Consider the following 14,875-nt stretch of genomic DNA (forward strand, 5'->3'; position numbering starts at 1 on the left):
GTCATGGATTCATCTCTAGTATGCACATGGTCTTTGTCTTTTTCATACCATCGCAGAGGTAGAGGCAACAAGAGGGAGAGAGCTCTACTAATAATCTGACTCTCAAGGAGTAGTCAAGAGCAGGAGAGGTGCCAAGAAAAGAGAATCATTGGAAGACAGAGGACAAGAGTTTTGCGGGGGGGGGGGGGGGGGGGGGGGGGGGGTTGGAAAAAGTGAGGAGAGCCTGGTCAGGTAGAAAGGGGAGGGGAGGAGGAAAGGAGGGGGCACAGCCAGCACAGCATAAATTAGCCTGGGCTGCTTGGTTACCTTCCAAACAAAGCTGCTGATTTGTGGAGCAAAGGAAGAGGAGGGAAAGTGAGCGAGACAGACACGAACAGAGGAGGGGGAGGATAGAAAGAGATGAGGGGAGTGATTGCACCATGCCACACACACTTGAAGCTCAGTCTCCCTTGGAGACACTGACAGAGCAGGATCATGGCATGACAGCGCAACTGTAGAGTCTCCACTTTGCTGTACTTCCACTGAGCTATCACCACTGAGCTGTGGCACTGTACAGACAGAGCACCAGTAGCAGTGAGAGTGCTTTGCTAGAGAGGAACGGAGAGTCAGGACTTTGAGTGCTGGGAAGGAGACAGAAGAGTTGACAGAGACCTGGCAGGCGGAGGCAGTCAAGAGCGTGAAGAAGAAGCCGAGAAGTCAGGAGCCTGAGGATGCACGGAGCAAGCTGAAGGAGCTGCTGAGCTTGCAGCAGCAGCAGCCCAGCCGCACTTCTAAACTCACATACACAAACCTTCCAGGGGAGGACAGTGTGTGGTGCCCCCAGTGGAGGATGAAGAAGCACTCAGCCCGAGTGGCTCCCCTCAGCTCATACAGCACTCAGGTCCTGACCTGCCCTAACTCTGAAGGTAAACTGAAAGAACCAAAGAAGCCCACGCTGCTATGCTTTGTGTGTGTGTGTGTGTGTGTGTGTGTGTGTGTGTGTGTGTGTGTGTGTGTGTGTGTGTGTGTGTGTGTGTGTGTGTGTGTGTGTGTTAGCATGAATAAAATAAATAGAATAATATAAGATAGACTGCATAACATGAAGGGCTTACCTTTTATTTTCAGGGTCACAGATGACATTTTTGTTGTAAAAAACGCTTTATAAATTAACTTTACTCACTTACTTACATTTTGTTTCCTACAAGGCATCAAATATACTGAAGTGCCATATAGAGTGTACATATTTTCATAACAAATACAGAGATTTTAAATAAATATGGATGTTTCCAATTTACATCTTTTCTGTATTTGCTTGCCAGCAGCCTTTGAATCTAACAACTGTTTGACTGTGGATACTGTAAACACATTTTCTGTTATTTCAGTATCCTGTCAGCAGTGTTGTAATGGTGTTGTAATGGGAATGCAGTGAGGGCAAGCATGGTAGCAGGCCTGTTGTAGTTCTCCCCTCATCTGATTAAACACTGTACTACTCTCCACACCACAACAGGCTCATAAAAGCCCCCCACCCCCAACACTGTTAAGAGAGATTGCCGAGTGATGCCAGTAATCAACTTTTCATCAGTATCACGATATCCATGTGGCATCTTCTGGCCTAATATGGATAAAGACTTAATGCGTTTGACCTGTACTAAACACTGCAGACAAGACTAAGAGCTTCTTATAGGATTCAGCACGGCTCCATTAATTACTGCCACGCAACGTCAGTGATGGAGATAAAACGGAAAATGGATTGAAATGTGAGGTTCGAGAAGGATACTGCATCACAAGTGGATAAATGGGTGCCAGTAGCGACTGATGCTATGCAGCACTGTGTTTTCTGTAATGAAATGTTAGCACTTCCAAATACTCTGACTCCATGTGTGATCTGATATAAGCTACTGTGTATCTAAACTATATAAACCCTCAAAATATTACTTTTGTTTTTACACCAGTGTCACTGCAGTGGATGCTTCTTCAGAGAGAAAGATTATTTTCTTAGGTTACATTTAAATGAATATTCCAACACTATTTGTTATATCCCGTCTTGCAGATTTTAATCTTTATACATTTATTGATACTTTTTCACAATCACATCGTACCTACCAAAATATCACAACTGATCATCACTGTTTAAAATGAACACCCCAGTACCAAGTATCTAATTATTTATGATGGACATCCCCATACCTTAACACTAACAGAGTTCACTGCATTTACCTTCACTTCTGCAGTACTGTGTTGTCAGCCTGTGTTTAGCAGAGATTATGGTGCAAAATTTTAGCGGCAGTATTTGTCAGCAATAACACTGTCTGCGAGGAGAATACAATTTTGGCAATGGGAGCAACTTTTATGAGACAGGGGAATAGTAGAGTTAAAATATTACTGCATCTTGGCATCAGATCAGCCTGTTGTGGCTTTTAGCTCAGGACAGAAAAGCTTGCATCTAACACTAAAAGCTTTAGGTTTTGTCAGTGCTGTGAAACACAAACCATCTTGCTTGGTGGATGAAGAAAAGCTGACATAACGCAGAAAAAAAAAAATAAAAATAAAAGAGTTGTTTCTCTACTGCAAAAATATCAGATCTCTGTTTTTCCACTTAGCAACCTCCAGGTTCATTAGTTTGATTAAGAACCCTTGCTGTGACAGAATGCAATTAGATGAAATCCCTCGATGATGCTGCACAAACTAAACTGTATCGATGTTGAGCTTTTTGCTTTTAACGCATCCTGTAAAGTGAAACCGTTTAACTGGGATTTTCTCGTGTATGTTCACCATCTGTACACTGCTTTATTAGTTGAAGTCTTTATTACTTTTTAATTTTTTTTGGGGTGCTAAATATTTTTTTCATTTACACTTTGAAGCTTGATGAAAGCCTCCACAGCGCTGTGGACAGATTCAAGGCTAGTGCTGCAGTAATGGAGTGCTAGAAAGTACATTTACTTGAGGTTTATTGGAGGTACTTTACTTGAGTGTTTGCATTTTATGCTAAACTTGTAATATGCTTCATACCATTGTTTTTTTTTACACCACTACATTAATCTGAAAGCTCACTGGTGCTTTACAGATTAAAATGACATAAAACAGATTATCTTATTTGTAAGATGTCTATAAAAAGGAGTGTTTGTTTCTTTAAAATCCACAGCTGGTTTTATCTAAATGACTGTTTGAGGCCCAGGGCTGAAATTAAAATGATTATTATAAAAATGTATTTGTTAAGTTCCCCATTACTTGTACTCTAAAACACAGTTAGCCTCCTGAGGGTCTACAACAAAGAAAATACTAGCGAGCATTGAAAAAGGTGTTTGTTTGTTTTTTTTTTGTTCTTTATTAGCCCATTTATCATATTTTTTTTGCAATAAACTGTAATCTTTAAATGAAAACAAATTATAATACATATAAAGTAAAATTAAAGCAACAAAATGCTACTAACACACTGATGTATCAGTAATGCCAAATTTGACACTGTATCAATATCAGAAACCAATTTTCTGCTGAATGTCTTCTTTCACTTGCTGCTACATGCATTTAGAGGATAATACATCAGTAAGATTTTAAATGAACAACTTTTATTTGCGAAGGAACATTTTTACATTGATGTACTACTTTTACCCCAGAACTGAAGGAAGAAGCCAGTAGTAACTGTCTCCAATCTGCAATTTTATAATCTCTTGGGCAGTTTTTCAGCCACTGAGTGCCAGCGATGATCTCATGCATTCATTTAATATATAAAGTAAGTTTGGAAAGGCTTTGGACTTTTTTTTATGAAGTTACTTATCAACTTACTTTCAAAGTTTGGTGACAGTTTCCTCTGTTTGTGTCCAATAAAAAGAAGGAATCGATTATATAGCACATTGTGGCATCTGATTACACTAAAAGCTTTATAAAAATTAAACTTCTACCAGCTGTCTTACCATAAAATGGTTATTTGATCAAAGAGTTTGCACACCATACACTTTCTTACAGTGTCGTTAGATGTAAGAAAGTGGGTATAATCCACTTTCGTTATACCACTCACTTCTGCTCCTATTGCTCGACATCCTGCTGAGGTCTCTTTGGAAATAACAAACGGAAACTATCAGATGCAATAATGAGCACCCCTGAGATGTTGTGTAGAGGAGAGATACTACTGCTACAAGTTCTAGTGTGTTCGCAGGGCTCCAGTGTCTGTGGTGGATATGGCAGGGCTTTATGTGCTGAGCAGGCAAACAGCAAAGGCAGCAAACACCCAGCACATGTCATCTTTTATTCCTGCCCTGGTGTAAATTGATCACACTGTTGAGAGGTAAAGAACGGATCTGAGCTCTCACACGTAGCACAGTTAAGGTCCAGAAGCCACTTTGCTTTCTTTGATCATCCATTAGGGCGCTGAGCCAGATGCACCATTTAACTTTTAGTAATTTTGATGTTCCAGTAAAATTCCAGTAAATTCCTTTTCATAGCAGTAATATATAAATGGTGTAGCGTGAGCACCAAGGTTGACACGACTTTTATGTGGACTGTTATATGCTTAGGTTTACTCTTGCCCTCTGGGCATCGGGTTTCTGTGCACATCTGGCTGCAGTGGCTGTGCAGTACATGCTGCATCATGAGGCAACAAAGCTATTTATGGCATGCGCAGCCTCTTTGCTCCATGGGGGGCATAGGGCCGGTGCCACTTGGTGCCATAGTGTACACACAGTGGTACAAAAATATAGGACATGCTAATTTTAAACTCTGTTACATTATGCTAATCAAAATTATTGAGCTAAAACCAGTGAGCCAGTGAGTGAGGTGATAAAGCCAAATTATAGCAGATGCTACAGTGGACTTCCTTTCATTTTTCCTGTCTCTTCTCAACTCTCATCAGGAGAGGATGGCTCAGAGTCTCACGCAGAGACACCAGGCAGTGAGACCAGTATGGAGAGCCAGCCCTTCCAGACATGTGTCAACACGGCCCTGAAGGTGCTGGGTGGTTTGCTGATGGTGCTGTGTATTTCCTCCTCCTGGGTGGGTACCACTCAGGTGGTGAAGCTGACCTTCCAGTCATTCTCCTGTCCCTTCTTCATCTCCTGGTTCAGCAGCAACTGGAACATCCTCATCTTCCCCATCTACTACTCGGGGCACATAGTCACCACGCGGGAGAAGCAGACCCCCATACAGAAATTTAGGTAAACCTCCTTTGAAAAGATTTAAAAACACTGTTTGCCTAATGTGATATCTAAGGACATTTCTCCCCTGGAATGTGATATCTATTATCATTTTACCTCAAAAGCTTCAATAGCAGCCCCAAGAGTTTTTTTTTCTGGTGAGTTGGAACCAATTTAAAACCACCTGACAGTCTGTGAGAGCCAAGCCACCATCATGTCCATTCTCTAAACGCAGTCTTCCAAACAATGAAGCTTTTCCATTCAGAAGTAAAGCAAGACTTTACTGGTGTTTTTCTCTAACAGGGAGTGCAGCAAGCTCTTTGGGGAGGATGGAATGACTCTCAAGCTTTTTGTAAAGAGGACAGCACCCTTCTCAATCCTGTGGACACTGACCAACTACCTGTACCTCTTAGCCTTGAAGAAACTGACCGCCACTGATGTCTCTGCCCTCTACTGTTGCCACAAGGCCTTCGTCTTTCTCCTCTCATGGATTGTCCTCAAGGACCGGTTCATGGGTGTTCGGGTCTGTATGAAAAGGACTTATTTGTTTAATGCTAGTTTTTATGACTTCAAAAAGTGATATTTATGTCTCTCCGTGCACAGATTGTGGCCGCCATAATGGCCATCACAGGTATTGTCATGATGGCTTATGCTGATGGTTTCCATGGTGATTCTTTTGTGGGTGTGGCATTGGCTGTAGGCTCAGCCTCAACTTCAGCTCTTTATAAGGTCAGACTTCCAAGCCTAGTCCCCTCTGAGCTATGTTTGAGTTCTGTTTGTATAGTGTCAACTCCAACTTCTTTCCTCACTATCCAGGTGCTGTTCAAGATGTTCCTAGGCAGCGCCAACCTTGGAGAAGTGGCTCATTTTCTTTCCACTATGGGCTTTTTCAACCTCATCTTCATCTCCTGTGTGCCCCTCATCCTGTACTTCACCAGGGTAGAGCACTGGGGCTCACTGTCCTCACTGCCCTGGGGATATATGTGTGGACTGGCAGGATTGTGGCTGGGTGAGAGTACATATACATCCTGATGAAGAGTGATAAACATGGTTTCATTCACATGTACAAATCATTTTGGATCATTTTAAGGCTTTAGTATAACGTTAGTGATTAATTTCTAATAATTTCCATCAACCATTGGGTGCATATAATCTTTATATGCAGTTGTCTGCATATGAATGTAGAATCTTTAGACAAAGGGTAATATATTTCCTACAGGAAATTTTCAGGTTTCCATTTGTAGTCAGCTTTTAGTCCCAGTAATGGAATCTCAGCTATTGACTGAAAACAATTTAGCTTTTTATTAGCTTTTTGAAATGTATGTGTATTCATAAATAATGGTGGGTGGAAGAAAGTCTTAAATGGACATCCATTATCAACCTGGACACACCAGAAGCTACAAAATATTGGCCACCATCCCCAGTGGCTAGAGCAGATAACTAGCTAATAGGTTCCCAGCTTGTTTGAGCTATAACATGCCAGAAGATAACAAAAAAAACAATGTAAAAAATGCAATTATTATTTATTGTTGTTTTGTCAACAGTCTGAAATATTTAGTTTACTATAAAAGAAAAGCCAGCAAGACTAAGAAACTGCTATCATGCTAGCAGTCTGCACTGTATTTTGCCAGTGATACCATGCTCAAAAAATTACAAATTACCATGCAACAGTGTTTATAAAGTCAACAGAATAGCCACTGATTATAATCATTTTGATGTCTGATCAAAATTTCATGTCATGCCCTAAAAATTGTCAGTGAAACACATCTATTTCAGCTTGTCATATACTTTAAACTTCTTCCATATCTTTTACAGTGTTCAACATCCTGGTCCATGTTGGTGTGGTACTGACTTACCCCATTCTGATCTCTATAGGGACACTTCTCAGTGTGCCAGGCAATGCAGGTAAGGTTTCTATTATCTGTAATTTACTGATTATTTTGTTGTAAAATAATATGATTGTAAAAAATTGAGTAAATGGCCACACGTACTGTGGCCCTATATTGAGAGGTCAGCACTTAGGGCCACTGTAGCAAACAGATTACACAGCAAGTCTGCCTCTTTCGTCCTGGAAACCCAATCATCAGTGTGCCTCAACAGATCCTGCAACCATCCTCTTGCTAAGGGAGGATCAGATTCCCAAGGCAATACAAATGCCTGCAGACGAGTACTTTTCCTTAACCACGATGGACTGTATGAAGGTCAGTGGGTTAAGGCAACCTGTCCCAGGGCTCCAGACCACAAAGACACAGAGGATAAAGTGGATTGCTTTTGCTGATTATAAGCTGCATTTGTTGCACTAATCCCCTACAGCCGCACTGTCCTGTGGTTTATCTTACTTTATGTAATTAATCTCAATTTGATTGTGTTTCTCCTCGACCCTTCACACCCTTTTTCCCCATCCTGCTCTCTGGCTCCCTCTTTTGTTCCCACCTGTCTTTTCTCTTCTCTCTCTAGCTGTAGATGTTTTGAAACACGAGGTGATCTTCAGTGTGGTGCGACTGGCTGCCACCTGCATCATCTGCCTGGGATTCCTGCTCATGCTGTTGCCAGAGGAATGGGACTCGGTCACTCTGCGTTTCCTGGCCACCATTGCAGACAAAAAGTCTGAGGAACATGGCGAGGAGCTTACAGAGTCCAGCACCCACACTCGGAGCCGCAGCCGAGCAAACGGCACCGTTTCCATTCCCTTGGCATGACGAGGATCTGACTGTGACCTCTGTTAACCAGTCTGGAAACCCCACATTTCTCTGGAGCCCAGAATGGAGATGTGGTGGGATGCTCAGTCCATATGGACTCATCTATCAGGAAATGAGGAAGCAATGTCTTGAACGTCAAACTTCGCTCTGGAGATGTACCTCTGTTTTGTATCACTTCACAACAAGAGGGGAAATTGAAAACATTTATGGATCATGCACCCTGATGGAGTTGAAAGTGTTATTTACTTTCTTAAAATACTTGCCGCGCTCTACCCCTCGCACGCACCCACACCAGGAGCTGACTGGCTTCCCTTGAGATGCTCTGCAGACTGTATTCTGTGAATATAACTTTCAACAGGGCCAGTTTGGCTCAGTCTTATTCATATTTATGATATTTATTTAGATCTGTATCAATAAGAGTAATAATTTTAAATCTTACTAAATAGTATTATATAGAAGAATGACAATTATACTATGCTTCATGTACAGGATCTTTTGATTTTGTAATAAAAGACTTAAAACCCACACAAAAGCTGCATATTCATCATCTAACTCAGGACCACATGTATGTCTATCCATCCATTTTCTTCCACTTATCCGAAGCCAGGTCGCGGGGGCAGTAGCCTGAACAGAGAAACCCAGATCTCCCTCTCTCCAGCCACCTCCTCCAGCTTATATGAGGGAACTTCGAGATGTTCACTAAGCGATATAATCTTTCCAGCACATCCTGGGTCTATCCTGGTAGGACATGCCTGGAACACCCCACCCAGGAGGTGCCTAGGAGGCATCTTAGTCAGATGCGCAAACCACCTCAACTGGCTCCTTTCAATGTGGAGGAGTAAAAAATGTAAAAAAAAAAATTTTTTTAAAAAGACTCAGCACTGCAGAAAAACCCTGAATCACATTATCAGTGTATAAGATATATTTTATTCAAAGTAGCTTTTACATGTCTGAAAAGATGGAAACAAGCCTATCAGAGTTGAATGAAGCAGATTATTGTCCTTTTGGCCATAAACTGCTCATGGACAAGTATTTTTAGCAGAACTAAGTGGTGTGATTCATTCAATATTAGTATTCTGTAAAGTGTGTTGCATTGATTTAGCAGTGATGACTTTCCAGAATTCTCCTCTTTAAGATGTGTTATGCAGTGCTTTTCTGTGCTGCACTTAGCCTTCACACACACACATGCACACAGTACAAAAAAGACTAACAATTAACTGTAATTTTTCCTTTTTCACAGATAAAATTAATGGTAAAAAAAAAAAATACATGCATGTCTAACAATGGTCAAAACCCACAGGACATGGTTGCCTTCAGATCATAACACTTTGATCTTATCACTGTAATTTTGTAGTAGCTCATAACATGGTGCGAGAACAGACTTTTTTCCAAATGGTGCTATTGAGATGATGAATATCTCAGTGGAATCATTTCTCTGTTTTTCCACATTCCTCAAAGTCTCTCACACACACACACACACACACACACACACACACACACACACACACACACACACACACACACACACACACACACACACATACAGAGAGTCCCAAGAGTCACACCACATTGCTGTTATGGTGGAGCACAATCGGTGAGTCGAGACCTCTAATGGAGCATTTGCTGAGATGACAGTTTGAGCTAAACAGTTGCGGTGGTATTTTAATATATTAAAATAAAAGATGTGGAAGAAGCAAAAGAAAATGCGATGTTCAAACTGTACTTCCATAATGGTCACTGGTATCCAGCTGGAAGCTGATAGAAGGCATTAATCAGAGGAGTCTTTTAAGATGAATATAAAAAATACTGCTTCAGCTGCAGCAATTGAATTTTGTGCAAAATTAAATGCATACAGTCATGTGAAAGAAAGTTTTCATAGGACTCTATGCAGTCCTATGAAAACAGCCTCACTGTTTCCATAGGAATCAAGAGGGTAAGTAGCAGCCAGGTGCTGCCAATCACATGCACTTGATTATTTGAACATCGCAAAGCGTGACCACCTCCATAAAAACAGGTTTTGGCAGTTTGCTGGTCTGGAGCATTCAGGTTTGTGTTAACACAATGCCACACTTATCCCAGGAGTGGATGTCCCAGCAAATTCCCCTCAAGGTCAGACTGTGCTTAGAGAAATTGCAAAAAAAAAAAAAGAGCTACATCTCAGACTCTACAGGCCTCAGCTGGCATGTTAAATGTTAAAGTTCATGACAGTACAAATGGAAACATACTGAACAAGTATGGCTTGCTTGGAAGGGTTGCCAGGAGAAAGCCTCTTCTCTCTAAAAGAACATAGCAGCACAGTTTAGGTTTGCAAAGTTTCATCTGAACAAACCTGAACAGCCCGGTGGCAGAGGAGTGATGATTTGGGCTTGTTTTGCAGCCACAGCACCTTGTGGCACATTTAACACAGTTTAACACAGTTAAATGTGCGGCCATCCATCCAACAGCTAAAGCCTTACTGAAAATGGGTCAAGCAACAGGACAATGATCCCGAACACAGCAGTAAAAGAATCAAGTTGTTGCAACCTTAACAGAGCTGTGTAAACAAATGCCTGCAAACCTCAATGAGCTGAACTAATGCTATAAAGAAGAATGGGCCGAAGTGCCTCCACAATGATGGGTAAGAGTGATAGTCATACAGAAACCAATTACTTCAAAATTATTGCTGCTAAAGGTAGTTCTACTATTGAATAATGGGTGTACTTAGATTTTTTTTTGCAGAGAATTCTGTGAAAGCTGTATTTTTCACATGACTGTACAGAGGGGACTGACAAAATAAGCCAATATGTAAAGACAGAAAAAAACCCGTAAAATCTTCTGTATACTTGCAGCTCTGAGATTTTCATTTTTAGCATAGCAAAACTTTGAGCTAAATGCTAAAATCAGCATGCTGATATTTGGCAAGCATGTTTACTATCTTAGTTTAGTATTTTTAGCCTGCTGTGGTTTAATCATTTGCAGGAAATAAAAGCTAGTGCTTTTGGAAATATTTTTTTAAAAAACAAAAAAACATCCAGGTATCCAAAAACTAAATTTTATTGTCTTAGTCAAGATATTTCAGTAATATCTTTTTTAAAAGTCTCTCTACCTCAAGGTGGCGCTATAATTCTGCCTATATGTATCATCCAAGTCTTTTCAAAAATCACACTGCGTAGTTGTTTGTCACAGTATTTCAGTCAGGATCAAAATAGTGCGCCATCACACTGGTAGAACCATGCTGCTAGCATGGCTAATAACAAAAACAATACCCGTCTTAAAAACAAAAAAAACCTCCACACGTTTTATCACAAGCATAGAAAAACTGCACAAACCACAACTTTACAGTCTAATACCATGATTGTAACAGTTTTTCTACCCCTGCGCTGTTATGAGCTCTACTGGAGTCATGTTTTTCAGTCAGAAAACAATTTCCCAACAAACCTGGCTCTCTCTCTGCTCCCCTCTGGGCTTTTAGATAGCAAAGGGGGTGCAGGAAAATAACAGACTCTTTCAAGCATTAACTTATGAGTTACAAAGTAACCTGTAGGGAGAGTTGCCATAGAAACCTAGCTCATTATAATGTGAAAGTCAGGTTGGGATGGAGTATACACCTACTCTTTTAACCGCTTCTTCCAAAAGTGTTATTGGATTTTTTACTTTGGTGCCACACAGCAACGCTTCAGGACAAATCTTAAGTTTGAAAGCAGCGAAGATGTGAAGACCGCTGGGTTTGCTTGGAAGCAGCAGAAACAAATGAAGCAAACTGGAAAGACTCTTTTAAAAGTGAAGTTACCAACATGTTTATAGGACAGGGCAAAAAAGCAGCAAAAATATTAACCTAAGTGGATCTACGCCGGCAGAACCCTCATGTGACTAAAATCATTAAAAAGCTGAGCCTGTTACTAAAATTAAAACCCAACTTTGAGACAGATATTGTGACTATTTAACTTTACATATTGAGCTTGGACTGGAGAGAGGTATTTTGTGAGTGTCAGCCTCTTGGACAGACAGAAGGACAATGGGCTCCACACACTCCAGACCAGGATTGCATAAAGTGGTCCCATGTAACATTTTGCAAGAAAAGACTCAGAAGCCAAAACCACAATGGACAGTCCCTGCTCTGCCACACACTGTGGAGCTGCCACCAGGATCTGTTGGAGAGAAAAGAACAACCTCTCCTCCGCCGAAGCAGGAAATAACTCTTTCTTCACTTTCAGGTTAGTCTGTGCCAAATTTAATTCCCAGTCATGATTTATTTGTTTTGATACTCATCACTGTGTGTTGTGTGTGTGTTGCAACACCCGTGTGCTGCAGGAACTTTCCCTTCGAAACAAAGTAACAGTTAAAGCGCTCGTTCATTCTCACCCACCCAGCAGACCCCGGGTTAACTTGGCAAAATTAGCTGCCTAATATATTTAACTGTAACAGAGTAGTCCTGTTGCCTGGCTCATTTTAAAACCATTTCTCATCTGTTCAATCCTGAGCTGGGACTCTGGGAGACATCATTCTGCATTATTGTTTCTGACTAGTTGTGATTATTACCCAGACATCCCGTCATTATCTCTCCTCAGGCACTGCAACCATTGGCCCTTCAAATTGGCCACACAAGTGCTGCCAATCAAATTGCCATGGTAGTAAAAAAAAGAAAGGAAAAAGAAAAATATCACTGCTAACCCACTCTCACCCTCATGCTATCTCAAATAATTCCAGTAAGGAATTTTGATGTTTGTTATAGGCCAGGGACCTCACAGATGGGGATATCCAGCAGTTTTTTGCAAGCGGACAGACAAACACGAGCAGAGGGATTCAGGTAAAGCATCTTGACAAACTATGGAAGAGGTGAAGTGCATCTATAACATCAATAATTCAGGTCATACATTTTTACAGTGAAACAGTGTGCAACGGTGCTTAAGAGAAAGACTTGGAGAGGGGAGGAAAAGATGGTGTGAATGGGAAAGGAGGGAGAGAGAGGCAGCTGTGAGTCTGAGCCCTTCCTCTTCTCTCCCAGTGGATCTGATTAGAGTGTCAGTAGAGTGGAAAGTGGGGTGGTCTACAGCCATGACTGGTCCTCAATGGGATCCATTTTCAGGTTACAGAGAACAGAAAAACCCTCCCCATGTGATGCAAACTTGCAGATACAAATAAAAGCATAGACTTAACAATCATATGACTCTTTCTTTAGGGTGGTTTGCTTTAAAACCATCATCAGCTGCAAGACAAATTACAAATGATACTGATTGGTCAGTTCCTTTATTTAATTATAAATATCTTTATTTCATTGTGAAAATGATAAGCATTTAAAAGTAAATAAGTAGTAGAGAGATTAGAAGATGGTTTTTGGTATTGCCTAAGGGTAATTAAAATCTCAAAGGTACTTTATTTGAAAAGATTGTTAAAGCACTGGATTGTTAATAGTGATACTGGATAAACTGACATATTAAATGGGAAATGAAATAAACCATTAAACCCAGTTTTTTCTTTTTTTTTTCTGAAGGGACTACATTAAATTCTTAAATTCATTATATTTTAAAAGCTTGTCATGTTTCTAGATAAAATCTACACCTGAAAAGTAACTGTGACTATCAGATAAAAGTCTAGATGTAAAAGGTATGCAGTATTTCCCTGGCATTGGAGCAGAAGTATGAAGTAGAACAAACTAGAAATAATTCAGTAAAGTGCAAATACCTCAAAATTATACTGGTGTAGCATCAGAAAGCTCACATCAACAAAAATGTAGAATGTAGTTCAGCATTCAACAAACATTCAACAGTAGGCTTGCAAATTATTAATCTAATGCAAACTCTGTTTGAATGTGGTCTAGTCCAACCTAACTTGCCTTCTTTTTATTTGTCCTTTTTGATAGCGATCCAAATGCAGAAGATTCCAGATGCTGAAACTCGTTAGAAGACCCACCAAGAGGGGCATCTTCTGGGATGAGACCACGGGATAAAGGCTGGACCCCAGCTGCCTTCTGGAGCCAAAATCTCTCTCTTTCTTTAGTGAAGCGATAATGTGTAACATGCCCAACAAACAGCTACAATCCAAACCAGATGATTTAGTCAAAAGAGACTGAGCTCATGATGTCAAGGGCACAAAAAGGAAGAAAAAGTTCAACAAACTGGGCACGGAAGATGTTTTGAACAAACAAACAAAAAAACTAATCGACAACTGAAGGGAAAATGCCGCAGAATTCTGAGGTAAAGTGCACAGGGGGTCATAGGATGTGGATATCTTGAAGCTGTCAGATAGGGAAGATAAGAAGTAGAAGCAGGCTCTTTAAGCCAAAGTAAAAACCCTTTTTGTATTTTGATCAAAACAAATATAACCTTTGAAACATGAGATCAAGTAATACAGATTAAATACTGAAACAGCTATCGCACTGTCAAATTGAAGTTTTCAGAAACAATAGTGACACTGGTTTACATGTTCAGGATTTACTTGGAATATGATCGAAATTTGTGACGTTCTGGCATTGCTTCCTTAGCTGAGTTTATGGTGCCCTCTACGGGTGAAAGAAATGCACTGAACTGAGAAAATTTGCAGTTTAGGCAGAAACACTGTACTCGTATAGCTTCCCTGCAATATCGACAGCAAGCTTCCAAAAATGGACCATCTATTAACTACAAGAGGTTCAAATCAACTTGCTTTGAGGCTCCTGGTCCATTATTAGACACTTAATATAGAAGTTAGCACAAAAAACAACCTTCAGTGTTCAAAGATATTCTGTTATTTGAAAGCAAATTGACACTTCCTTAGAAATAATCAGACTGAAAACAGGAAACTGCCAATTGCACCACTATTCTTGAAGTGGTCTCCCTGAGGCCAGGTCTTAGCAGACTTATTTTGACTGAGAGGGACTGGACTCCTACCAAACACCTGGGGCCACAGAAGCTTTCAAAAGCCTGGTCCTCAGACACAGTGTGTTAAATGAACATTATACAGCAGGAGGAATTCAATCAGCAGAGATAATCCTGCAGTAGTTCAGAAGAACTATTTAAACAGAAGAAATGTACTTCATTAAATGTATTTAAAACACACCAACATGACTTTTATTGTAATCTGCCACTGGGTGTCATTATTGGGCTGAGGGACGCA

The 14,875-nt window shown here is 40.5% G+C and overlaps 1 protein-coding gene and 1 long non-coding RNA gene across 2 annotated transcripts; both read left to right on the plus strand.

The window, feature by feature from the left end:
- Positions 1-848: 848 nt before the first annotated feature.
- On the plus strand, positions 849-8,093 carry slc35f4 (solute carrier family 35 member F4). The gene is made up of 7 exons (XM_030719287.1): positions 849-905; positions 4,826-5,126; positions 5,409-5,628; positions 5,709-5,834; positions 5,922-6,114; positions 6,921-7,010; positions 7,563-8,093. The coding sequence occupies exons 2-7, from the start codon at positions 4,876-4,878 to the stop codon at positions 7,802-7,804; spliced, it is 1,122 nt and encodes a 373-aa protein (XP_030575147.1). The 5' UTR covers positions 849-905; positions 4,826-4,875; the 3' UTR covers positions 7,805-8,093.
- A 3,360-nt stretch (positions 8,094-11,453) lies between these two features.
- LOC115773017 (uncharacterized) lies at positions 11,454-14,812 on the plus strand. The gene is made up of 3 exons (XR_004019062.1): positions 11,454-11,997; positions 12,516-12,590; positions 13,644-14,812. It is a non-coding gene; the product is annotated as an uncharacterized LOC115773017 (long non-coding RNA).
- Positions 14,813-14,875: the final 63 nt, after the last annotated feature.

Source organism: Archocentrus centrarchus, chromosome 22 (genome assembly GCF_007364275.1).
Source record: "Archocentrus centrarchus isolate MPI-CPG fArcCen1 chromosome 22, fArcCen1, whole genome shotgun sequence".
NCBI classification, from domain to species: Eukaryota; Metazoa; Chordata; class Actinopteri; order Cichliformes; family Cichlidae; genus Archocentrus; species Archocentrus centrarchus.